General features: G+C 45.5%; 1 protein-coding gene across 1 annotated transcript in view; it reads right to left on the bottom strand.

The window, feature by feature from the left end:
- Positions 1–26,520, bottom strand: part of pum1 (pumilio RNA-binding family member 1) — a gene marked incomplete at its 5' end in the record, with an annotated part of 118,667 nt that overhangs the window by 77,823 nt on the left and 14,324 nt on the right. The window contains 4 exon segments of the mRNA XM_079521746.1: positions 777–952; positions 13,471–13,667; positions 23,278–23,383; positions 24,899–24,967. Of these exon segments, the coding sequence (XP_079377872.1) occupies positions 777–952; positions 13,471–13,667; positions 23,278–23,383; positions 24,899–24,967 (548 nt within the window).

Raw genomic sequence — 26,520 nt, 5'->3', positions numbered from 1 at the left:
ATGAATAGGTAATAATAATAATATGAAGACAGAATGCACTTGCCCGTCGAGAAACCTGAAAGCAAACGGTGTATTAACTTGCCACGAGGCAGTCGGGCAACCATTAGTGTCAACGCCCGTGTATATGAATAAACTGTGGTACAGTATTTAGAGCTGCTACGGGAGTTTTTGAACAAAGTATAGTTCACAGCAGGGGTGGGCAACTGGCGGCCCGGGGGTCACATGCGGCCCCCACCTTCACTTAATTCGGCCCGCAGGTTAATATCAGAATACTGATATAGTATTGATTTCAGCTGTTGCAATTAATTCCAAACATGCAAACATGACCCGCTTTAAATATACTTAATGACTAGTATTAAATGACTAGTACTTAACGACTAGTATTAAAATGTTATTGTCTTTTCTTTTTGTGTCCAATGTATTTGTATTTATTTCATAAAGTTATCATAACTAAAACTAAATGCATTTGAAAATCAATAAAAAAAATTACTTTTCAGGATTCTAATTAAAAAAAAAAGCAAAAAATTATTCGGTATTTCAATTCAAATATAGCAAAAATAGCCGATCTACAAACTCAAAACGCGTCGCAGCGCGACGCGTTTTGAGCTTGTAGATCGGCTTTTTTGCTACGACAGTAATATGCACTGTGGCCCTCTGGAGTGAGGGCCTATGAAAATATAGTGTCCCTCTCCATCGTCAAAGTTGCCCACCCCTGGTCTACAGTTTTATTATCATGGTCAAACATAAAGGTGCGTGGCGTGCTGCGTCCATCCTACCCGAACTCTTTGACCACGTCCACGTCCAGGCCGTTCTGCACGGGCAGCCCGTTGGGGTCGCCGAGGATGACGTCGCCCTCGCCCTCCGCCAGCTCCTTCAGCTTCTCTCCCTCGAACGTGGGCACCTTGTTGGGCTTCTCTCTCTTCTCCTCCTCCACCTCTCCATCCCTCTGGCCCTGTGGGGGGGGGGGGGGGGGAGACAGACCCAATTAGACAGAGAGAGAGAAAGAGAGAGATCCGGCCGGCACACCAGGCCACAAATAAGCAGGTGTTGACAGACAGATTGGCAGAGCTACGACACAGAGGGGGAGATTAGGCCGAGGACAGTGGGAGGACAGACTGACAGACAGACTGGAGGAAGGGAGGGAGGGAGGGGAGACAGACAGACTGGAGGAAGGGAGGGAGGGAGGGGGGGAGGGGAGGGGAGACAGACTGACTGACTGGAGGAAGGGAGGGAGGGAGGGGGGGAGGGGAGGGGAGACAGACTGACTGACTGGAGGAAGGGAGGGAGGGAGGGGGGGAGGGGAGGGGAGACAGACTGACTGACTGGAGGAAGGGAGGGAGGGAGGGGGGGAGGGGAGGGGAGACAGACTGACTGACTGACTGGAGGAAGGGAGGGAGGGGAGGACAGACAGACAGACTGACTGGAGGGAGGGAGGGAGGGAGGGGGGGAGGGGAGACGAGACAGACTGACTGACTGACTGGAGGAAGGGAGGGAGGGAGGGGGGGAGGGGAGGGGAGACAGACTGACTGACTGACTGACTGGAGGAAGGGAGGGAGGGAGGGGGGGAGGGGAGGGGAGACAGACTGACTGACTGACTGGAGGAAGGGGAGGACAGACAGACAGACTGACTGGAGGGAGGGGGGGAGGGGAGGACAGACAGACAGACTGGAGGAAGGGAGGGAGGGGAGGACAGACAGACAGACTGACTGACTGGAGGAAGGGAGGGAGGGGAGGACAGACAGACAGACAGACAGACAGACAGACAGACTGACTGACTGACTGACTGACTGACTGACTGACTGACTGACTGGAGGAAGGGAGGGAGGGGGGGGAGGGAGGACCGACTGACAGACTGACTGACTGACTGACTGGAGGAAGGGAGGGGAGGGGGGGAGGGAGGACCGACTGACAGACCGACTGACTGACTGGAGGAAGGGAGGGAGGGGAGGACAGACAGACAGACAGACAGACTGGAGGAAGGGAGGGAGGGGAGGACAGACAGACAGACTGACTGGAGGAAGGGAGGGGAGGGGAGGGGAGGTGGGTCAGTGTAAGTGACTTTACAGTCTGACTCTGATGGACAGAGAGGATGCCAATGACAGCGGGAGGGACAGAGAGAAACAGAGAGAGAGAGGGACAGAGAGAAACAGAGAGAGAGAGGGACAGAGAGAAACAGAGAGAGAGAGAAACAGAGAGAGAAACAGAGAGAGAGAGGGACAGAGAGAAACAGAGAGAGAGCGAGAGAGAGAAACAGAGAGAGAAACAGAGAGAGAGAGGGACAGAGAGAAACAGAGAGAGAGAGAGAGAGAGAGAGGGACAGAGAGAAACAGAGAGAGAAACAGAGAGAGAGAGGGACAGAGAGAAACAGAGAGAGAGAGAGAGAGAGAGAGAAACAGAGAGAGAGAGGGACAGAGAGAAACAGAGAGAGAGCGATTACTCAAAGAGGTCCTGCCCCCGGTTGGTACATCCCTGCTCAATATGATCAATATGTCCCTGGTGACAGGCTACGTGCCACAATCCTTTAAGGTAGCTGTAATCAAACCTCTTCTCAAAAAGCCTACTCTTGACTCAGGCATTCTAGCTAACTATAGACCCATATCAAACCTTCCATTTCTCTCCAAAATCCTCGAGAAAGCAGTCGCCAAACAGTTATGTGACTTTCTACATAACAACAATATATTCGAAGGCTTTCAGTCGGGCTTCAGAGCTAACCACAGCACTGAGACGGCATTGCTGAGAGTTTCAAATGACCTGCAGCAGATAATAACCTCCTCTCTGTACTGGTATTGCTGGACCTTAGTGCTGCATTCGACACTATTGACCACCACATCCTGCTACAGAGACTGGAGCACCTGGTTGGCATCAAGGATGTCGCACTGAGTTTCCGGTGACGCTACACAAGATGGCAGCTTAGTAACAGAGCTCCGGGTATCAGCCCATATATTCCCCTAATTTAGTAAGTTTTATACATCCAGATTTATACAAACTGAGTGAATAATGAATGGGGAAAAGAATCAGGGTAAAAAAGGAAAATATGAGTTAAGAAACACCGCTGTTGAACAGAGGAACGAGGAGGACGCGAACGCTGGGAAAACAACAGCAGGACAAGATGGAGGAGGCGGCAACAGCATAGCCCGGTGTCCCGACATGGAGACGGTGGATTCACTTCGCAAAGTTGTGAGTGAAGTTATGACCGCGGGTTTGGCTACAATGCAAGCCGAACTGAAAAAAGATCTCGCTGAATTCCGTATAGGCTTCCGAGAAGATATTAAAAAACAAATGGAGGAGTTTAAGACTGAAATAAACCAGAAAATACAGGATTCGACGGACCGGCTGGACGGAGCAGTGAAACGTGTCGGGGAAATGGAGGAAGGCCTTGCTAATATGGAAAGATGGGACATTGGTGTCAAGGACACTCTTCTTCAACTGCTATCCGACCAACAGGTACTACAAGATAAAGTTTCTTTTATGGAAGGGTACTCCAGACGCGAAAACATAAGAATATACTCCATTCCTGAAGGGGCTGAACTGGCGGAGGAGGGGGGCTCCACAATCAAGTTTGTTGAAAATTTGATAAAGACTGAACTTGGGGACTTGGATTTGGGTCAAAACCAGAGTTTAGGAATTATGCGAGCCCACAGGGTCGGACCAAAGCCCCCCGCGACCGCCCCGCCACGCTCTATGGTGATTCGATTTCTTCAATTCACAGTGAAGGAGAGAGTCATCCACACCGCCTGGAAGAAAAAGCCTGGGCCGTGCATTAATGGAAAACGGGTGTATTTCGATCATGATTACGCAGACGAAGTGCAAAAAAAGAGAAAAGAATATGTTCCTGTTAAAAAAGCCCTACTACAGAAGAAGATACGATTTCAAACCCCGATGACCAGAATGAGAGTTGAATTGGACACTGGTGCCGTTGTTTACGACAGCGCACTACAAGCAGCGGAGGACTTGCGGAAGAGAGGAATCGACATCGGTGATATCGTCCCGGCCACCACCAAGAAGAAGAAGGGCATGACTGCGGAGGCGCTGACCCAACTTCTGCCTTGGGAGATAGTGGGACCCAGACGTGCGTCGCAAGGAGCTAAACAGCGCTTTCAACAACAGGTTCGAGAGAGGCTGAGTGAATACCGCAGGACGGACTCTGACGATACAGGAGAAGTTGGAGTCTTGGAGAAACGTCCTGATAAGAGGTGAACGACCTATCTCCGACCTCTTGGAGCACGGTGTGTGATACAGTTAATCATACAAATGATAAATATCCTTTGAATACGTTTAAAAAAGTAATGATTACGGGCTGATACTTGTACTGTGAACTGACGCCACTTTTTTTTTTTTTTTTTTTTTTTGCTTGTTCTATTAGCTAGAGAGGGGCCCCACCTAGTGGCCAGATCCCCTCATTACTTTAAAGACATACAGATGTCTTTTATTTCCCTAGGAAATTCTCTGTGTTTTTGTTTTTTTTGTTCTGTTTTATTGTCTTTTTGTTTTTGTTTTCTGCTGAGGTCCGGGCTGTTGTTGTTACAGGTACAATGTATGTTCTTTGAAATGCAGGTTTTTGTTGGAACCACAGGCTTGAGGTCTAGGTTACCTATTTGTTCAAAATCTAGATTACAGGGCTCACTTATTGGGGCTGTAGTATTACTCACACAGGGTTCAATGCAAAAAATAATATGAATCTTCAACATTATAACTTATTATCCCTAAATGTAAATGGGTTAAATAGCCCCATTAAGAGGAGCAAAATGATATCAAAAATGAAGAAGGAGAAGATAAATATTGCTTTCTGGCAGGAAACACACCTGTCTGATGCAGAACACGAAAAATTAAAGAAAATGGGGTTTAGGAACACTTATTTCTCCTCATATAAAAACGGTAAAAAAAGAGGGGTTGCTATCCTGATTTCTAACTCGATTCAGTTTGAACTCATATCCAAATTAATTGATAAAGAGGGCAGATATGTTCTATTGAAGGGAAAGTTGGACCAAAAAGAAGTTACATTATTTAATGTCTATGCTCCCCCGGGCAGTACTATGTCTTTCTACAAAAAAATATTTGATTTGATCGCAGCTGAATCATATGGTACTTTGTTTTTTGGTGGTGACTTAAATGCTACGCTCCATGACTCGGACTCAACAAACAAAAAGAGAAAGAGAACCCCTACAGAAAAACGCATTAAAAAGGTATTAGCAGACTTGGGTCTAATTGATGTGTGGCGTGCCATGCATGGATCAGCCCCAGGGTACACTTTCTTTAGTGCAAGACATTCTGTTCATACAAGACTAGATTATATATTTGTGTTCAATGCAGACTTGCACAGGTTGAAGGAGTGCAGAGTGGGCCAGAGAGACCTTTCTGATCACTCAGGGGTATACTTGACTTTTCATTTAGATGGTAGAAGGAGAAAAACAACCTAACTGAATATTTACAGGATAATGACAGGGGAGACGTGGACCCAGGTATATTGTGGGATGCAGCTAAAGCGGTTCTCAGAGGGAAAATTATAGCCCGAACAGCTAGGATAAAAAAGGCAAAGGCTGAACATTTTTCGAAACTACAAGAACAACTGAGGGAGTTAGAACAAGCGCATGTTACAAACAAGGAACCTACAATAAAAAACCAAATAAAAAATATTAAACAAGAAATAGACAAAGTACTGAGTGAAGAAGTGGAAAAAAATCTAAGATTTATGAAGCAAAGATATTACGAGGCTGGCCCTAAGGCGTCGAGGCTTTTAGCCTGGAGGCTTAGAAAACAACAGGCCGAAAACACCATATATAAAATTAGAGACCCAGTTACAAATAAAATTACCAGTAATATGGATAGCATACAGAATGCATTTGAAACACATTTTAAATCACTATACTCCCAACCGGACAGGGCAGATAAACAAACAATTGTTGATTTTTTGGAATCACTAGACCTCCCCTCAATTGACACAATGATGAATAAAAAACTAATTTCACCAATAACACAAGAAGAAATAGATGAAGCAATTTCTAGCCTAAACTCCAATAAATCCCCTGGCACTGATGGATTTCCACCTGAGTGGTATAAGGCTATGAGGGAACACTTACTCCCCCTACTGCAGAAGTGTTTTAATTTCACGTTAAAGGAAAGTCATCTTCCACCATCATGGAATGAAGCCTTTATATCTGTTATCCCCAAGGAAGGAAAGGATAAAACGGAATGTGGGAATTATAGACCCATAAGTGTGTTAAACACAGATTATAAGCTATATACCTCAATTTTAACAAGGAGGATGGAGGCGGCAATGACATTTCTCATCGATGAGGACCAATCGGGTTTTTTGAAAACTAGGCAAACCCAAGATAATATAAGGAGGGCTTTACATGTTATTGAGCAGATTAATAATGAAAAATCCAGCGCTATCGTAATCAGTCTGGATGCTAGAGCTGCCTTCGACAGCGTGGATTGGGGCTTCCTCTACTTAGTAATGCACAGATTTGGTTTTTGTGAGGGTTTTATACAACGCATTCAAGCACTCTATTCTTCCCCTACAGCAAGGATAAAAATAAATGGTAGTCTCTCCGATCCCATAGCCCTGGAACGTGGATGCCGTCAGGGCTGCCCAAGCAGTCCGAGCCTCTTCAATCTTTTCATCGAGCCGCTGGCTCAAGCAATTAGAGAGGAAATAAGATTAAAGGGGATATCCATAGGTGGAGAAGAATATAAAATCGGGTTGTATGCTGATGATGTCCTTGTCACAATCATGGACCCAGGTTCGGGGCTACCTACACTGATGGAAATATTGGAAACATATGGTTCTTACTCAGGGTATGCCCTTAATGTAAATAAAACCCAGGTATTGACATTCAATTACAATCCTACACAAGAAAACATAACAAAATACAATTTTAATTGGTATTCATCTCATATTAAATATCTAGGTGTGAATTTGCCCAAGGACCTGTCGCAATTGTTTGACGTAAATTACAAAGGGGCAACGGAAAAAATGTATGATGATCTTGGCAGGTGGAGCGTGCTTCCTCTCGATTTAGGTGGCAGAATAAGAGCAGTCAAAATGGTAATTTTACCCAGATTACTATACCTTTTTTTGTCACTGCCAGTGGAAATACCTTTAAAACAATTCAGGGAATGGAATAAACATATCTCACGTTTTATTTGGGATAAAAAAAGGCCAAGGGTGAAATTTTCTACCTTACAACTGCCCCGAGAGAGAGGAGGCATGTCTCTCCCATCTTTAAGGGACTATTATCTAGCAGCTCAGCTAAGACCCTTGGTATATTGGTGTAACCGACCCTACATTGCAAAATGGAAAAGCATAGAGTTATCCCTGATGGATATACCAATACAGTCACTATTGGGTTGCACTGACAGAGAGAAAGGACTGTTTCAGACGAGGAGTCAGTGGGTAAATTTATCATTCAAAATATGGCTGGAAGTTGTTAAACGCTTCCATCTTCAGAGGGAGGCAAAACGTTTAAGTTGGCCAGCATATGACCCTGACTTCATACCAGCAGTATTAGACAATAGGTACAAACAATGGCACCACAATGGCATCACCTCTATATGTACTATGATTAGAAATGGAGATATTGATAGTTTTGAAAACTTAAAGCAGAAATATGGGTTGGCTAACCAGGACTTTTTTAGATACTTGCAGGTAAGGGATTATTTTGGTAAAAAGGTAAAAGGGTCTACTCCAGGTATTACAACAAGTCTAATCACTATATTTACAAATGCTTATGGCTCAGGAAGTAATAGGGGTCTTGTGAGTAAACTATATAATGGACTTATGTCGTTGAAAAAGGATTCTACAATGTATGTGAAAGAGAGATGGGAAAAAGAGATGGGCATTGATATAAGTGATGAAGTATGGATGAATACATGGAAAACGCAATCAACGACCACTAATTCCTTGATTTGGAGAGACTTTTGTTGGAAAAAACAGATTCGCTTCTTTATTACTCCAAAACAGAAGTCCAAACAGACTGGCAACCATATGGACTGTTGGAGAGAATGTGGAGATACAGTGGTTGATCATGCACATGTCTTTTGGTCTTGTCCTGTAATTCAACCATTTTGGAAGGAAGTGACAACACTTATCTCAAACATTATGGGTTTTGGAATAGATGATACATTCACATCTTTGTACCTAGGACAACTCCCAGATGGGCTAAATCAGGATGACTCCTACTTACTTAAGATTTTACTTGTAGCAAGCAAAAAAGCTATTACAAGAAATTGGTTACAAAAGAATTGTCCTACTGCTGACCTATTTATCAACATTGTGAAACAACTACATCTCCTAGAACAGATGACCTATTCTCTAAGACTGCAAAAAGAGCTGGGTGAAAGAAGATGGGAGAAATGGATAGAGTATTTCGCTGGGGGGGCGGATATGGAGTGAATATGGGCTGTGTCTTTCCGGTTGTCAATGAATCCAAGTCTGTAATATGTATTGTTGTTGCTTGTTGCTGTACATCCCGTGACCTCATTTGTTTGTTTGTTTGTTTGTTTTGTTTTTTATTATTATTCTGTTTCTTCTGTTGATGTTTTTGTTTTAATGTATGCCTTGTTTGTCTTTTGTGTATCTTGCATATTCAAAAATTCAAAAAATAAAGAGTTTAAAAAAAAAGGATGTCGCACTGAAATGGTTCGAGTCCTATCTGTCTGACCGATTTCAGTTTGTTAATGTCAATGACGGATCCTCAACACGTGAAAAGGTCAAATACGGAGTTCCACAAGGCTCTGTGCTTGGACCAATACTTTTCTCTTTATATATGCTCCCTCTGGGTAACATCATCAGGGAACACTCTATAGATTTCCACTGTTACGCGGACGACACTCAACTATATCTATCGATGAAACCGAACGAAACGGACCAACTAGTCAAACTTCAAGCATGTCTTAAAGACATAAAGAGTTGGATGACCCGTAATTACCTACTCTTTAACTCTGACAAAACGGAAGTTATCATTATTGGCCCTAAGCCCCTAAGAGACAAACTAGCCAACGAGAACTTTTCCCTAGATGGCATTACCTTGGCCTCCAAGGCCACTGTAAAGAATCTGGGAGTTATCTTTGATCAAGATATGTCCTTCAAATCTCACATCAAACAAATCTCAAAGACTGCCTTTTTTCACCTGCGTAATATTGCAAAGGTTAGGCACATCCTGTCCAAAAATGACGCAGAAAAACTTGTCCACGCATTTGTTACCTCAAGGCTGGACTACTGCAACTCGCTATTGTCAGGCTGCCCAAGTAAGTCTCTGAAAAGCCTACAGCTAGTTCAAAATGCTGCGGCGCGTGTGCTGACAGGTACCAGAAGAAGAGACCATATCACTCCTTCACTGGCCTCTCTACACTGGCTCCCGGTTAAATACAGAATAGAGTTCAAAATTATTCTCCTCACCTACAAAGCTCTCAATGGTCAGGCACCACAATATCTCAAAGAACTCATCGATCCCTACAAACCAAATAGAACAACAGTGCGTTTACAGTATGCAAATATGCTTACTGTCCCAAAAATATCAAAAGTTACAATAGGAGGCAGGGCGTTTAGGTCCCAGGCACCTCAGCTGTGGAACCTTCTCCCGGCTTCGGTCCGTGGGGCTGACACGCTCTGCACATTCAAGACTAGGTTGAAAACCTTTCTCTATGACAAAGCCTATAGCTAGACTTGTCTCCAGTACTCGCTCACCCGATAAAGTCATAAGGGTGAGAACTGAGTAAGGGGAACCTCCCACCAAACCCCGCACCTGTGCTGTGTGTCTGCTAAATACCATAGTTGTACATTGTTTGTGTGGGTTTGTCTCCCAGCAGTGCTTGTAATATACACCGTATAGGCTCCAGTAAGGCCTGCCACTAATCCAACTCCTTCCCCGGAGTCTCTTTTTGTCCTCCACTTCGCAGTTCCGTGGACCTCTAATATTAACCCCTAACTGACTGCCGAGTGTGACCGTGGACCAGGCCACTTCATGGAGCCCACCAGAAGTGTGACCGTGGACCCGGCCTCACAGTGCACGACCTGGACCAGATGTGGACCAGGCCCCTCCATGGAGCCCACCCTGTCTATCTCTCTTGACACTTTAATAAAATTGAATTGAATTGAAATTGAGAGAGAGAGAGAGAGAGAAACAGAGAGAGAAACAGAGAGAGAGAGCAGTGGAGGACAGTAACCAAGTAGATCTTTTTATATATTTATATGTATTGATCCAGAACGGTCTCGCTGATATCCACCGTCTAGCAGCGTCACCCGTCGCTATAGGCAACGCTCGGCTCGCCCGTGGTCCGTCAATGAAATGATTCCCCGCCGCCATTTCAAGGGCGATCTTAAAAACCCCTTTTTTTCCTCTGAATCGCGGCTCAGATGGAGTCGTTTGAACGGAACGTCGATGTTAGCGGCTCATTGCTACATCGCAACATCGTCGTTACAACATTAACTTTTAAGATGACTTTTGAAAATACGGTCGCCAGATTAAATGCAGTTGTTAACAGAGTATTTCTCTATTGCGATGTTGACAGAATGCCGATGGACAGCGAGAGAGAGAGAGAAAGAGAGAGAGACAGAGAGAGACAGAGAGAGTGACAGAGAGAGAGAGACAGAGAGACAGAGACAGAGACAGAGAGAGACAGAGACAGAGACAGAGAGAGTGACAGATGGAACAGAGTTTAGTTAGGACAGTCAATCTAAGCTAAAAAGGCCTGACCCAAAAGAAATTGCAATAGTGATCGTTCAAAGTATTTTATGATCCTTAGGGTCATCCAAATAACATATCGACCTCATCACATTAGGGCACATTTGGGCAAGTGTTTTTTGTGCAAAACTAATGCTTGGAATGGATTCAGAATCATGAAAGAAAACCCCCGAGTTTGACACAGGGTTCCCCAATTAATTTTCCTCAAGGGCCATATTTTGACTAGGGTACCAGGCTGGGGGCCGAGCCCGCACGCGCAAGGTCGAGGTCTTGCCCAAGACCCCATTTGAAAAGGATGCCCAGTTTGACATGCATAGGCTACTGATATAATTCCATTTATATCTGGGACCGCCCCATAGCGAGGCAGGCGTCTGACCAGTTTGGGACCGCCCCATAGCGAGGCAGGCGTCTGACCAGTTTGGGACCGCCCCATAGCGAGGCAGGCGTCTGACCAGTTTGGGACCGCCCCATAGCGAGGCAGGCGTCTGACCAGTTTGAAACACTTTTAAATCCAATATCAGCCCTTTTTTTGTGGACCCGTACGGGTCCATTTGGTTTCATTTATACGCTCTACTTTGGCTTTGTACGGCAGAATAGCAAAACAGTGTGATGTAATCTTTTTCTTTTCCATCGTGTAATTTTATTTAAATGTATTTTTACTACAGACTTGTACTGTCTGAGCAAGACTGGAAAAGAGGGTCTCTCAGCTCTCAAGTGTATTTTCAGAGGAATTAAATCAGAAGATACAAGCAGCATAATATCCCATTTATTTTCTTTCATTTCCCCTCAGGGATGAATAAAGTACCTACCGTACCTAACCTACTTTTGAAAGACAGTGAAAAGCTTTCCAAACTCTGGACGGGAACCCCTGTTGGTGTTTTAACCATTATTTTTTAAACTTTAGCTATTGAAAAATAGCAGATCTACAAGCTCATAGCGCGGCACCGAGTGCCGCGCTACGAGCTTGTAGATCTGCTATTTTTGAAAAAATGTGGCGCAAAACTTTGAATATATATATTCTTTCAGAGCGAACGTTTTTAGCTCAAATCTTTGCTTCTGGGGGGGTTCCTGGAACAACATATATTCAGATGGGGGTCGCCGGCCAATTACATATATTTTTGGGGGTCCTTGACATGAAAATGTTTGAGAACGACTGACTAGAAACATGGGTTTTTCAGAAAACTGTTTAGGATTTAGAAGACATTTGTAGAATCGTACTCAGGTCTAAATGGCTTAACATTTGGATGTGTTTTTGACATACTGTATTATCGCCCCGGACCGATAGCCTATAAATATGGATTATGGTTCATGGGGTCATCAATATGTCCGTACACGGAAGAAATGTGTCCGTGACAAGACTCGTAGATTTGTTTGTACACACACACCATTATAATATTATAATGATTTTGATCATTAACCCATTTTGGGCGGGAACCCCTTTGTGTTTTAAACATTATGTTATAATTTAGCTATTGAAAAATAGCAGATCTACAAGCCCGTAGCGCGGCACCGAGTGGCGCGCTACGAGCTTGTAGATCTGCTATTTTTGAAAAATCGTGAAAATATTTATTTCAGAAAACTGGAGGATTTAGAAGATTTTTTTTTAAATTTCGAGGTCAGGCCTAAATGGATTAAGATCCAATTACCAAATGTCAAGTCTCCAGGTTTCCTTCAGAATATGTTTGACACTGATTTACCAATGACACGTTAGGAGTCAATTAGTACAGCGTTTATCAAATGTTTTATTTGCGGGAGGACCCCCTTAACTCTGAGAGTGTACAAAGGGAACGAAATAAATCATTCAGGGGTTTAGCTCTTTATTATGCGTTTCTGATAAATATTGTGCACTCGTTTTGTACGTCCGTAGCAATAATGGACTTTTGACAAAAATGACCACAAGCCACAGCACGGCAGCGATAACCACTGGGACAGACGGTAGCCCCTTTCAGGACCCTCGGTTACCTTTTCTGAATTTGGACGTCGGTACCCTAGGGTCCCTAATCGGTTATTCCACTCTCCATAGGACGCAGATTTACCCACTCTCTGTTCACGGAGAGCCGCCCCGCCGCTTGAGTGTTGGTGAGATGTTTCAAAGATGCATAACGCGGCTATAAGAGACAGCGGAAATGTGTACGACACCGCGTTAAATCGCTGATGCCGTTAAGTATTTTAAATATTTTTTTAAAAATGTTGCTTCGCTGAACTCCTCTCTCCTCCTTGACTTCCTTATTGACTTCCCATTGTACCGCCTCCCGAGCGGCGACTGGCTAGCTGCACGTCCTAGTAGTTACTGCCTCTGATTGGCCGACCGCATGCATGCAGGATGTTTATAATGCTGTTGTGTCGTGGGAGGCGGGACATGGGAAGTGAGAATTTCAGCGAAGCAAAACTTCAAAAAAAGATTAAAAATACTTAACGGCATCGGCGGTTAATGCGGTTTCTCCCACCTTTCCGTTGTCTCTTATAGCCGCTTTATGCATCTTTGAAACATCTCACCAACACTCAAGCGGCGGACAGATTGTAATGTGTTCCAATGTCCACACACTTACACGTACAAGTAGTAGTATAAGTTTACTGTACGCTTTAGGCAGGTAACAAGTAACAACAACACAGCAGCATGTACCGGTAGGATATATATATATATCACGACACATGGTCCCGTACGATCTGCTTTACGGCAGTGTGGTAGCGTTCCCTTAAAGGTGCAGCAGCATACATATATTCTATATATGACACAGAGAGTGGGTGAATCTGTGGGTAAGTCGGTCGGTCGGTAGTGACTCACGTAGGGTCCCTTGCGGAGGCAGGAGTCCAGCTTGTCGGCGGGAGAGGACGACAGCACGTACTCCACCATGCTCACGCCCAGGCCGCCGCTCTCCGACCGCGGTGACATCACCGAGCCCACGCCCACCTCGCCACCGCCGCCGTGGAAGCCCTGGCCCGGCCGACGGGACACCATGATTGGCTGAGACACCGAGTGGTCTGGAGAGGAGAGAGAAAAGACACCATGATTGGCTGAGACACCGAGTGGTCTGGAGGGGAGAAAAGAAAGTAGTCATGGGAGATTAAATCGGGCAAACGCATCGGTCTTAACCCATTTTGGGCGGGAACCCCTTTTAGTGTTTTAAAGCATTATGTTATACTTTAGCTATTGAAAAATAGCAGATCTACAAGCTCATAGCGCGGCACCGAGTGCCGCGCTACGAGCTTGTAGGTCTGCTATTTTTGAAAAATCGTAAAAAAAGTGGCGCAAACCTTTGAACATATTCTTTCAGATTTTTAACTCAAATCTTTGCTTCTGGAAGGTCCCGGAACAACATATTTTTAGATTGGGTCGGCGGCCAATTACGTACAAATGTTTGTAATTGGCCGCTCGACTATGTTTCTATGTCAGAACCACTGACATAGAAACATGAAAACTGTCAGGATTTAGAAGACTTTTCTTTTTAGAATCATCCTCAGGTCAAAATGGGTTAAACCAATATATCAGTAATCGGTATCGAAAAAATAATATCGGCAGCAGATATTTTATTTTATAATAATTATGTTGAAAAATATATTTTTTTAAAAAAGCCTGAAAAAGCCTTGTGTGACGAAGGCTGCAAATTATATCAAGTGTTTTCTGGGGAAGCTTTCAAAGGAGTGTTTATAAGCCTTTTTTCAGAATAATGAATTATATTGGATATCTCAAAAGAACATTGTGAGACTGTTTGATCCTGCTACAAAAGAAGCACAAAGATATGCAGTGTCGCCAGACTCGCCACTGTCGAGAGGGGACTTCATTTAAAAGGTATATTCAGTGATTTCACTTAATTCAAATATCACTTATTTTGTGGATAATCCTCCCTACTAGAAAGTGTGCTGACCATATAAGGAGTTCCTCCCTGTCCCCAGTTAACCCCTGGGGTCAAAAAACCCTAGTTTCGGTTTGGGCTTTGGGTGGCAAAGCCTTCATCCAATCAGGATGAGAGGGGCCTTCCTCCAATCATGATCGAGTGGGGCGGGCCTTGGTGCGCGTGCTGTTGGTCTGTTGTACTTCCCCCACTGTAGAGCGTGTGCATGTGCACATCTTGTTACCGGGGTGGGCCGTTTTTTTTCTCCAAATCACCCAAATCACTGAATGCTCCTTTAAACCCTATTCATAATCCAGTTAAATAGGTGATAAGGTGACCACCAAAAACTACCAACATGATGTCATGGTCACGGTGGTAAGTGACTCACTGCTCACCCAAACACATCTCTCTGTTTTTAATAACCGGTGGTCACCTCATCACCTGAAACGAGTATGAATGGCTCTACAAGCTCATAGCGCGGCACCGAGTGGCGCGCTATGAGCTTGTAGGTCTGCTATTTTTGAAAAATCGTGAAAATGTGACAAATCTTTGAATATATATTCTTTCAGAGCAAACGTTTTTAACTCAAATCTTTGCTTCTGGGGGGGGTCCCTGGAACAACATATTTTCAGATGGGGGGCGGAGGCCAATTACAATTTTTGGGGTCCTTGACATGAAATATTGAGCACCACTCATATAGAAACATAGGTATTTCAGAAAACTGAGGATTTAGAAGACTTTTTTTTTTATTTTGACGTCAGGCCTAAATGGGTTAAAGTGTAATGTTTCACAACAAGCTCTCATCTACTGTCTTGAAGCGGTGTGGTCCTAGTCTGGCTAATAAGCCAGACCCAATCAGCCGTTGGCAAAAAGAAATTGCCTGCCGGCGGATTACGGTCTGGAGAGGCTCAATTGTACGCCCATTTCCTACACCAGAGAACTGGTGTGGCCAATCGGGACACGGTATGCAATATGGGCGGGCTTTGGTACAGCGACATTCAATGCTTGAGACCTTTGACTGACAGTAGCTCTAACCAATTGCGTCAAAGAGAAAATGTTTGAACCCGCCCCCCGGGAAACAAGATCCATACACAGCATCTCCAGACTCAAATACCACACTACAGTGTGATTTGAGTCTGGCTTATTAGCCAGGCTAGTGTGGTCCCCCCATTAGCATACGCATCACGCTGTACGGTGTGGTCCCCCCATTAGCATACGCATCACGCTGTACGGTGTGGTCCCCCCATTAGCATACGCATCACGCTGTACGATCAGCGCAACGCGCTGAACAACCGCCAGAAGACTGTCATCATTCTTCTAATGGTTCTGAGAAAACGCCAGCAGGGACCAGATAACGTCACACAATATACAATCCACCCTGATTCTCAGTGGATTCTTAACAAAAGGCATTAAATGGTTCTCGGTTGAAGATTCAAATCATTTCTGCTGAAGCGGATTGTGTAGCGGAGAGAAACGAGAAATATGTTGAACACACATTAGCGCCGACTGAGTAACAAGAGGTTTTCTGGTGTATGTAGACATGGTTAATAATATGTAAATTACAATTGACCAAACTCCCATCAATTATGTAAAAAAATCAACGTCACGTAACGTCTTCTGTTTTTTCAGTGCTGCTAAGCCGTTATCTGTCAGAAGACTACTGTCCCACATGCACCGTATGTAGATCAGAACATTACCAGTCATGATTACAATCAGTGTTCAACTCAGAGCATACACAAATGTGTACGAGTCAGCTACACAAATATACGAGTCAGCTACACAAATATACACAAATATACGAGTCAGCTACACAAATATACACAAATATACGAGTCAGCTACACAAATATACAAAAATATACGAGTCAGCTACACAAATATACGAGTCAGCTACACAAATATACACAAATATACGAGTCAGCTAGGGCATTAAGCAACTACTCGACTAGTAAATCCACTAGTCGACCTTGTTGGTACTAGTTGATTAAAAAAAAAATTAAAGTTTTTTTCCCCCGATTTTGTAGGCCTCAAGATAAAAAAAAAAGGGGGGGGGGGGGGGGGGGGGTTTGTTAGTTTTTTTTTTTTACATAATAGGTAGTTAAACAACTAGTCGACTAGTAAACTAGGCAACTAGTAAAAATGACTAGAAGTGAATGCCATAGAGTCAGCAACACAACTGAAGAGCCAGCTCCAGTGCTCCAATACCACAAAGTGTAGTACCATAGGAAGAGGCTTTGAAGGTCGACTGATGACGTATTATATCCCCGTAAAAAAGAAAAGAAAAGAAAAACCTGCTTTCCTAAGGACAAAGAAGGGTGCAATAGTTTCCCCTGTACTTCAGTTCCGTCAGTGTGAGATCATAACAGATTAAATAATATTTTCCTAACTCAACCCCCCCCCCCCCCCCCCAAACACATTTAGTGGCTCAGCACTAAACGTACTCACTGTACAAGCTTCTAGAGTGCCCTGGCGTTTTCTAAATTGGAACGCCAATCAAAATAAATGTGATCAACCTGGACCGTCCACTCGGCCTGCTAAGAACTGACTGCAGAGCTCTGTGACACATCGCTGCTGGACTGGTACTAGTGATGTTAAAGGGAGTTTTAATGGGAGTTTTTTAGCAGACATTATTTCAATCCGGTATGAGACTTGCATTCATACAACAAGCACAAGCTCAGCCACAATTGGCAGATAGATACAACCATTTCCATGCTTAGATGGAGTCGATGAGGGCTCATCGCACCCCAGAAACCACTTGTTCAACCGGCAGGAAGAAGATATAGGAAGATTGCAACTTCTTAACCCATTTAGACCTGAGGACGATTCTACAAATGTCTTCTAAATCATGACAGTATTCTGAAAAACCTAAATCACGACAGTTTTCTGAAAAACCCTATGTTTCTATATCAGTGGTTCTCAAATTATTTCATGTCAAGGACCCCAGAAATGTTATGAAATTGGCTGCCGACTCCCATCTGAAAATATGTAGTTCCAGGGACTCCCCAGAAGCAAAGATTTGAGTTAAAATAGTTTGTGTCACATTTTCACGATTTAAAAAAAATAGCAGACCTACAAGCTCATACAACCTTGTAGATCTGCTATTTTTCAATAGCTGAAGTATAACGTAAACACCAAAAGGGGTTCCCGTCCCAAATTGGGTTAATCCTGCCAGGAAGAAAACAGCTTCTCTCCCAGCACTACAGCGCAATTAAACAATGCTACTTTTACGCCTATCCCCTCACGCCCCCAGTGTGCAATAATTGGATAACAAGCTGTATATATATATATATATATATATATATATATATATATATATATATATATATATATATATATATATATATACATACAGTAATACTTTATTTTATTTATTGCATTTATTACAACACTACGGTTGGACATAATGTGCAATAACTTATATTACTATGATATATTAGTCATATTCGTTTATTCGTCCATTTAACCCATTTTGGGCGGGAACCCCTTTTGGTGTTTCAAGCGTTACAGCGTTATACTTTAGCTATTGGAAAATAGCAGACCTACAAGCTCATAGCGCGCCACCGAGTGGCGCGCTATGAGCTTGTAGGTCTGCTATTTTTGAAAAGTCGTGAAAATGTGCCGCAAATCTTTGAATATATATTTCAGAGAGAACATTTTTAACTAAAATATTTGCTTCTGGGGGGAGGGTCCCTGGAACAACCTATTCTGAGATGGGGGTCCGTGGCCCAATAGAGATAATTCTGGGGGTCCTTGACATGAAAAAGGTTGAGCACAACTGACATAGAAACATGGGTTTTTCAGAAAACTATTAGGATTTAGAAGCCTTTTTTTTAATTGCCATCAGTCCAAAATGGGTTAACTTTTCTTTTTATTATTCCTACTTTGTTCTTTTACAATGTGCTGCCTGCTGTGCCACTAAGGGGGTTCTGGAATTTCATTGGTAAATAAATGGTGCATTTACAGCGCTGTACATAGTTTTTGCATTACGCTTTACATAGATTGTGCATTACATTCACACACACACATTCATACACCGATGGCGGAGGAAACCATACAAGGCACCAACCTGACAACGGTAGCAATTAGGGGTTCAGACTCTTGCGGGCCGGCGGTGGCTCAGGGGTAGAGTGGCTGGATGGTAACCGCAAGGTTGCCAGTTCGAACCCGGGCTCCCCCAGAGTTAGTGTCGAAGTGTCCTTGAGCAAGCCGCCATCGGTGTATGAATGTGTGTGTGAATGGGTGAATTGATCCACAATCTATGTAAAGCGCCTTGGATAAAAGCGCTATATAAATGCACCATTTACCATTTTGCTCAAGGACACTTCGACAGTAACTTTGGGGGAGCCCGGGATCGAACTGGGAACCTCACGGGTGACGGTCCCCATCCCACTGCTGATTCAAATCTATTCAAAGATTTGTGCCGCATTGCCGATTTTTGTGCTGATTTTTCAAAGATAGCAGACCTACAAGCTCATAGCGCGCCACTCGGTGGCACGCTATGAGCTTGTAGATCTGCTATTTTTCAATAGCTAAAGTACATTTCTGTTTGGATGTATGGGCTGTCAAGGCCAGAAAGTAGTTTTTTGCCACTCAGTAGGCGTTCCTGCATAACTTCCGGGTTTGGTGATGATGTCACACGCATACCCTCTAACTTATCGATCAGCTATTCGCAGCGAATGGTTTCCCCACAAAACCAGAAAACTTAGCATAGAGCCCTGAGGGACTCACTACGCTGAACCCTACAGGGTTTAGCATAGAGCCCTGAGGGACTCACTACGCTGAACCGTACAGGGTTTAGCATAGAGCCCTGAGGGACTCACTACGCTGAACCCTACAGGGTTTAGCACAGAGCCCTGAGGGACTCACTACGCTGAACCCTACAGGGTTTAGCATAGAGCCCTGAGGGACTCACTACGCTGAACCGTACAGGGTTTAGCATAGAGCCCTGAGGGACTCACTACGCTGAACCATACAGGGTTTAGCATAGAGCCCTGAGGGACTCACTACGCTGAACCGTACAGGGTTTAGCATAGAGCCCTGAGGGACTCACTATGCTGAACCGTACAGGGTTTAGCACAGAGCCCTGAGGGACTCACTACGCTGAACCATACAGGGTTTAGCACAGAGCCCTGAGGGACTCACTACGCTGAACCATACAGGGTTTAGCACAGAGCCCTGAGGGACTCACTACGCTGAACCATACAGGGTTTAGCACAGAGCCCTGAGGGACTCACTACGCTGAACCGTAGAGGGCTTAGCATAGAGCCCTGAGGGACTCACTATGCTGAACCGTACAGGGTTTAGCATAGAGCCCTGAGGGACTCACTACGCTGAACCGTACAGGGTTTAGCACAGAGCCCTGAGGGACTCACTACGCTGAACCGTACAGGGTTTAGCATAGAGCCCTGAGGGACTCACTACGCTGAACCGTACAGGGTTTAGCATAGAGCCCTGAACCGTACAGGGTTTAGCACAGAGCCCTGAGGGACTCACTACGCTGAACCTTAGCATAGAGCCCTGAGGGACTCACTACGCTGAACCGTACAGGGTTTAGCACAGAGCCCTGAGGGACTCACTACGCTGAACCTTAGCATAGAGCCCTGAGGGACTCACTACGCTGAACCGTACAGGGTTTAGCACAGAGCCCTGAGGGACTCACTACGCTGAACCCTACAGGGTTTAGCACAGAGCCCTGAGGGACTCACTACGCTGAACCATACAGGGTTTAGCACAGAGCCCTGAGGGACTCACTACGCTGAACCCTACAGGGTTTAGCATAGAGCCCTGAGGGACTCACTACGCTGAACCGTACAGGGTTTAGCACAGAGCCCTGAGGGACTCACTACGCTGAACCCTACAGGGTTTAGCACAGAGCCCTGAGGGACTCACTACGCTGAACCGTACAGGGTTTAGCATAGAGCCCTGAGGGACTCACTACGCTGAACCGTACAGGGTTTAGCACAGAGCCCTGAGGGACTCACTACGCTGAACTGTACAGGGTTTAGCACAGAGCCCTGAGGGACTCACTACGCTGAACCGTACAGGGTTTAGCACAGAGCCCTGAGGGACTCACTACGCTGAACCGTACAGGGCTTAGCACAGAGCCCTGAGGGACTCACTACGCTGAACCGTACAGGGTTTAGCACAGAGCCCTGAGGGACTCACTACGCTGAACCGTACAGGGTTTAGCACAGAGCCCTGAGGGACTCACTACGCTGAACCGTACAGGGTTTAGCACAGAGCCCTGAGGGACTCACTACGCTGAACCGTACAGGGCTTAGCATAGAGCCCTGAGGGACTCACTACGCTGAACCGTACAGGGTTTAGCATAGAGCCCTGAGGGACTCACTACGCTGAACCGTACAGGGTTTAGCACAGAGCCCTGAGGGACTCACTACGCTGAACCGTACAGGGTTTAGCATAGAGCCCTGAGGGACTCACTACGCTGAACCGTACAGGGTTTAGCATAGAGCCCTGAGGGACTCACTACGCTGAACCCTACAGGGTTTAGCACAGAGCCCTGAGGGACTCACTACGCTGAACCGTACAGGGTTTAGCATAGAGCCCTGAGGGACTCACTACGCTGAACCGTACAGGGTTTAGCACAGAGCCCTGAGGGACTCACTACGCTGAACCGTACAGGGTTTAGCACAGAGCCCTGAGGGACTCACTACGCTGAACCGTACAGGGTTTAGCACAGAGCCCTGAGGGACTCACTACGCTGAACCGTACAGGGTTTAGCACAGAGCCCTGAGGGACTCACTACGCTGAACCGTACAGGGTTTAGCATAGAGCCCTGAGGGACTCACTACGCTGAACCCTACAGGGTTTAGCACAGAGCCCTGAGGGACTCACTACGCTGAACCGTACAGGGTTTAGCACAGAGCCCTGAGGGACTCACTACGCTGAACCCGACAGGGTTTAGCACAGAGCCCTGAGGGACTCACTACGCTGAACCGTACAGGGTTTAGCATAGAGCCCTGAGGGACTCACTACGCTGAACCGTACAGGGTTTAGCACAGAGCCCTGAGGGACTCACTACGCTGAACTGTACAGGGTTTAGCACAGAGCCCTGAGGGACTCACTACGCTGAACCGTACAGGGTTTAGCATAGAGCCCTGAGGGACTCACTACGCTGAACCGTACAGGGTTTAGCACAGAGCCCTGAGGGACTCACTACGCTGAACCGTACAGGGTTTAGCATAGAGCCCTGAGGGACTCACTACGCTGAACCCTACAGGGTTTAGCACAGAGCCCTGAGGGACTCACTACGCTGAACCATACAGGGTTTAGCACAGAGCCCTGAGGGACTCACTACGCTGAACCATACAGGGTTTAGCATAGAGCCCTGAGGGACTCACTACGCTGAACCGTACAGGGTTTAGCACAGAGCCCTGAGGGACTCACTACGCTGAACCCTACAGGGTTTAGCACAGAGCCCTGAGGGACTCACTACGCTGAACCGTACAGGGTTTAGCATAGAGCCCTGAGGGACTCACTACGCTGAACCGTACAGGGTTTAGCACAGAGCCCTGAGGGACTCACTACGCTGAACTGTACAGGGTTTAGCACAGAGCCCTGAGGGACTCACTACGCTGAACCGTACAGGGTTTAGCACAGAGCCCTGAGGGACTCACTACGCTGAACCGTACAGGGTTTAGCACAGAGCCCTGAGGGACTCACTACGCTGAACCGTACAGGGTTTAGCACAGAGCCCTGAGGGACTCACTACGCTGAACCGTACAGGGTTTAGCATAGAGCCCTGAGGGACTCACTACGCTGAACCGTACAGGGTTTAGCACAGAGCCCTGAGGGACTCACTACGCTGAACCGTACAGGGTTTAGCACAGAGCCCTGAGGGACTCACTACGCTGAACCGTACAGGGTTTAGCATAGAGCCCTGAGGGACTCACTACGCTGAACCGTACAGGGTTTAGCATAGAGCCCTGAGGGACTCACTACGCTGAACCGTACAGGGTTTAAACTTAGCACAGAGCCCTGAGGGACTCACTACGCTGAACCGTACAGGGTTTAGCACAGAGCCCTGAGGGACTCACTACGCTGAACCGTACAGGGTTTAGCATAGAGCCCTGAGGGACTCACTACGCTGAACCGTACAGGGTTTAGCACAGAGCCCTGAGGGACTCACTACGCTGAACCGTACAGGGTTTAAGTGGTTAAGCTTTAACCCATTTAGGCCTGACGTCGAAATTTAAAAAATGTCTTCTAATTCCTGACAGTTTTCTGAAATACCTCATGTTGCTCCATCAGTGGAGCTCAATATTTCATGTCAAGGACCCCAAAAAGTATATGTATTTGGCCACCGACCTCCATCTGAAAATATGTTGTTTCAGGGACCTCCCCAGAAGCAAAGATTTGAGTTAAAATGTTCACTCTGTGAAAAATATATATTCAAAGATTTGAGGCACATTTTCACAATTTTTCAAAAATAGCAGACCTACAGCTAGCGCTATGAGCTTGTATATCTGCTATTTTTCAATAGCTAAAGCATAACAAAATGCTTAAAACACCAACAGGGGTTCCCGCCCAAAATGGGTTAAATACCAGTGGACTCGCACGCTGAAGGCACAGAGAGGACTTCACAGCATAATGCTCGTTAAAAGCCCACATCCGTCAAGTCCTTCAGAAGTTCAGACGACAAGGGTGTACCTGAGGCCCCCCACGCGCTGTCCCCCCCCCCCCCCCCCACAAGGGCGTACCTGAGGCCCCCCACGCGCTGTCCCGCCACTGGTCACGTACCTGAGGCCCCCCACGCGCTGTCCCGCCACTGGTCCAGGAAGATGCCTTTGGGTCCGTCCTTCCCAGAGTCATCCGTCTCCCAGAACTTCTTACCGGTCAGCAGCTGCTGTTAAGACACCCCACCGGTTGGCGAGAGGACGAGGAGGACAGAGATGGACAACAGGACGACAGACAGAGAGAGGAAGAGGAGGACAGAGACAGACAACAGGACAACAGACAGAGAGAGGAAGAGGAGGACAGAGACAGACAACAGGACGACAGACAGAGAGAGGAAGAGGAGGACAGAGACGGACAACAGGACGACAGACAGAGAGAGGAAGAGGAGGACAGAGACAGACAACAGGACAACAGACAGAGAGAGGAAGAGGAGGACAGAGACAGACAACAGGACGACAGACAGAGAGAGGAAGAGGAGGACAGAGACAGACAACAGGACGACAGACAGAGAGAGGAAGAGGAGGACAGAGACAGACAACAGGACGACAGACAGACAGAGGAAGAGGAGGACAGAGACAGACAACAGGACAACAGACAGAGAGAGGAAGAGGAGGACAGAGACAGACAACAGGACAACAGACAGAGGAAGGAGGAGGACAGAGACAGACAACAGGACAACAGACAGAGGAAGAGGAGGACAGAGACAGACAACAGGACAACAGACAGAGGAAGGAGGAGGACAGAGAGTGGAATGGGAAGAGAGAAAAGAGCACAGCACAAGATGGTTGGACAGATAAAACAGTATAAAATTCTTTAAAAAGTGTGTGTGTTCGGGAACCGCATATGGATTCCGTGAGCGCACATCGTGCGAAGCGTCCCATTCCATATTTTAACCTTTCGTTTTGTTCCCGCAAATGAATGCTCTTCTACTTCTACTGCGTCACACAACAGCATCAAAAGTAGCAGATCTAACATGGTCGAAATGTGGCAATCTGCATTCAAAGATTTTCCTAGAAGCTTTGTCATTGGTCGAAAAAAAAAACCCGGTCGCAATGACTAACCAATCAGGAAGCAGACAGGCAAATCAACCAATGACAAAGCTTCTAGGAAAATCTTTGAATGCAGATTGCGGCCACTAGATGTGTCATAAAAAATAAAATAAAAAGGTAATTAAAATGTTGACATAGTATTGCTTATAGCAGCTTAAGTAAAAAAGAAAGAACGTCCCCCCCCCGTTGCATACTGCTACACCGGGCTGAGCTCATGATGCGGTTCAGGGCACGCCCAGAAAAAACAAGGCATTTTAACACATTTTGTATTACCGCACGTGCATAGCCCAAGACGTCTGTGGACGTCTTTGGAAAAAAAAAATATTTTTATTTTATTTTTATTTATTTTGTTATTAAAAAAAAATCAGAAAAATCTAAATCCTTTTTTTTTTTTTTTTTTAAACACGTGGTGCCAAAGTTTGTGTTTTCGCCATTGAGAATGCATTTGGCGTTTAAATTAAATAACTCAGAAACTATAAAACATTTCAAAGTAAAAAGTTCCAGCATGTGTCTCCACAGTCGGCTGAATTATAAAAAATGTGAATGGATTTTCTAGGTGAAAGTGATTTTGGGCAGTTTTGCGTGGGCTCTCAATGTGTTAAGTGACCCCAATCCGTCAGTCTTTTCCTTCTCACCTCTCCCATGGCACGCCCCTCCAGAGCCAGAGCCTGGAAATCATGGTTGAGCTCATCCATGGACCGCACCTGTAATCACACACGTACACAGAGCCAGAGGTGAATGAGACAGACAGGTTAGTCAAGGACAGATTGGCTGGAGAAAAAAAACAAAAAAAACAGTCCTAATGTTTTCTGCACAAAAGAATGACGAGCTTTTGGTTGATATTCAAATCTGGTCATTAGACCAGACCACGTCGAGGAGCAGGTCCTGTCCAGGTTAACAAGCATTTCATTTTTATGGATTTATCCATATAAATAATCGATCATTTCAGTAGCAAGAGCTTCAACATGTCTTCTAAATCTAGTCAACCAGGCCTGCAGTAGGCTGTGCACTGGACAAATGTGCATGACATTATTTTAACCCATTTACACCTGGGAACGATTCTACAAATGTCTTCTAAATCCTGACAGTTGTCTGAAAAACCTATGTTTCTATATCAGTCGTTCTCAAACATTTTCATGTCAAGGACCCCCAAAAATTTTATGTAATTGGCCTCCGACCCCCATCTCAAAATGTTGTTCCAGGGACCCCCCACAGAAGAAAAGATTTGAGTTAAAAAACGTTCGCTCTGAAAGAATATATATTCAAAGATTTGTGCCACATTTTCACGATTTTTCAAAAATAGCAGATCTACAAGCTCGTAGCACGCCACTCGGTGCTGTTTTTCAATAGCTAAAGCATAACACAATGCTTAAAACACCAAAAGGGGTCCAGAATGGGTTAATAAACTAGAATTGTTACAGGGAGATAACAGTATCCAACTCAATCAACTCACGACCGTCCGACGGGAGTTTACATGTAATGAACGGTGAGACTACGGTGATTAGTATTATTGCGATCACCTGGGTGGCTCAGTCGTGTAACTTTCCAGACTTTAAAGGGCCATGTCACCCCTTTTGCAACCAGATCCTAAGACAAGAAACACTTTCCTGGGGTTATGATGTGGGTAATAATGTGTTTTTAGATATTAAAGTATTTCAAAGTGTTCATGGGCTCCATGATGTCATGGACACTTACTTCCTGGACTACATCAAGGACTGTCTAAAGAGGACGAGAAGCGAAGACCGTACGGGCGACGCCATGTTGCTCACATGGTGCTCCATGGAAGGAAAGAAACATGCGCAGTTGAGACCAGGAAGTTGGACATGACAAATCATAGATATGGCACAAATGGCCCAGCAGATGGCGTGAGGCCACTGGCAGGATATATGCTTGTACATATCATGTCACGTCATTGCATTTTACCTTTTATATTAACGTTTTAACAGCAAATGGATAAGTAAGTCCCAGCATGGATCATCACACAGACAGTAATGTTGGTCGGACGTGACATAATGTACAAGCATCTCTCCTTTCAGTGGCATCACGCCATCTGCTGGGCCATTTGCGCCATATCTATGATTTGTCATGTCCAACTTCCTGGTCTCAACTGCGCATGTTTCTTTCCTTCCATGGAGCACTATGTGAGCAACATGGCGTCGCCCGTACGGTCTTCGCGTCTCGTCCTCTTTAGACAGTCATTGGACTACATGTTGTCTCAGTAACGCCGGGGCTCCACCGGGCGCGTCAGCGTCGCGTC

The sequence above is a fragment of the Electrona antarctica genome (assembly GCF_951216825.1).
Source record: "Electrona antarctica genome assembly, chromosome: 15".
Taxonomy (NCBI): Eukaryota; Metazoa; Chordata; class Actinopteri; order Myctophiformes; family Myctophidae; genus Electrona; species Electrona antarctica.
The sequence above is the reverse complement of the archived record's forward strand: the minus strand, read 5'-3'. Positions and strand labels throughout refer to the sequence as shown.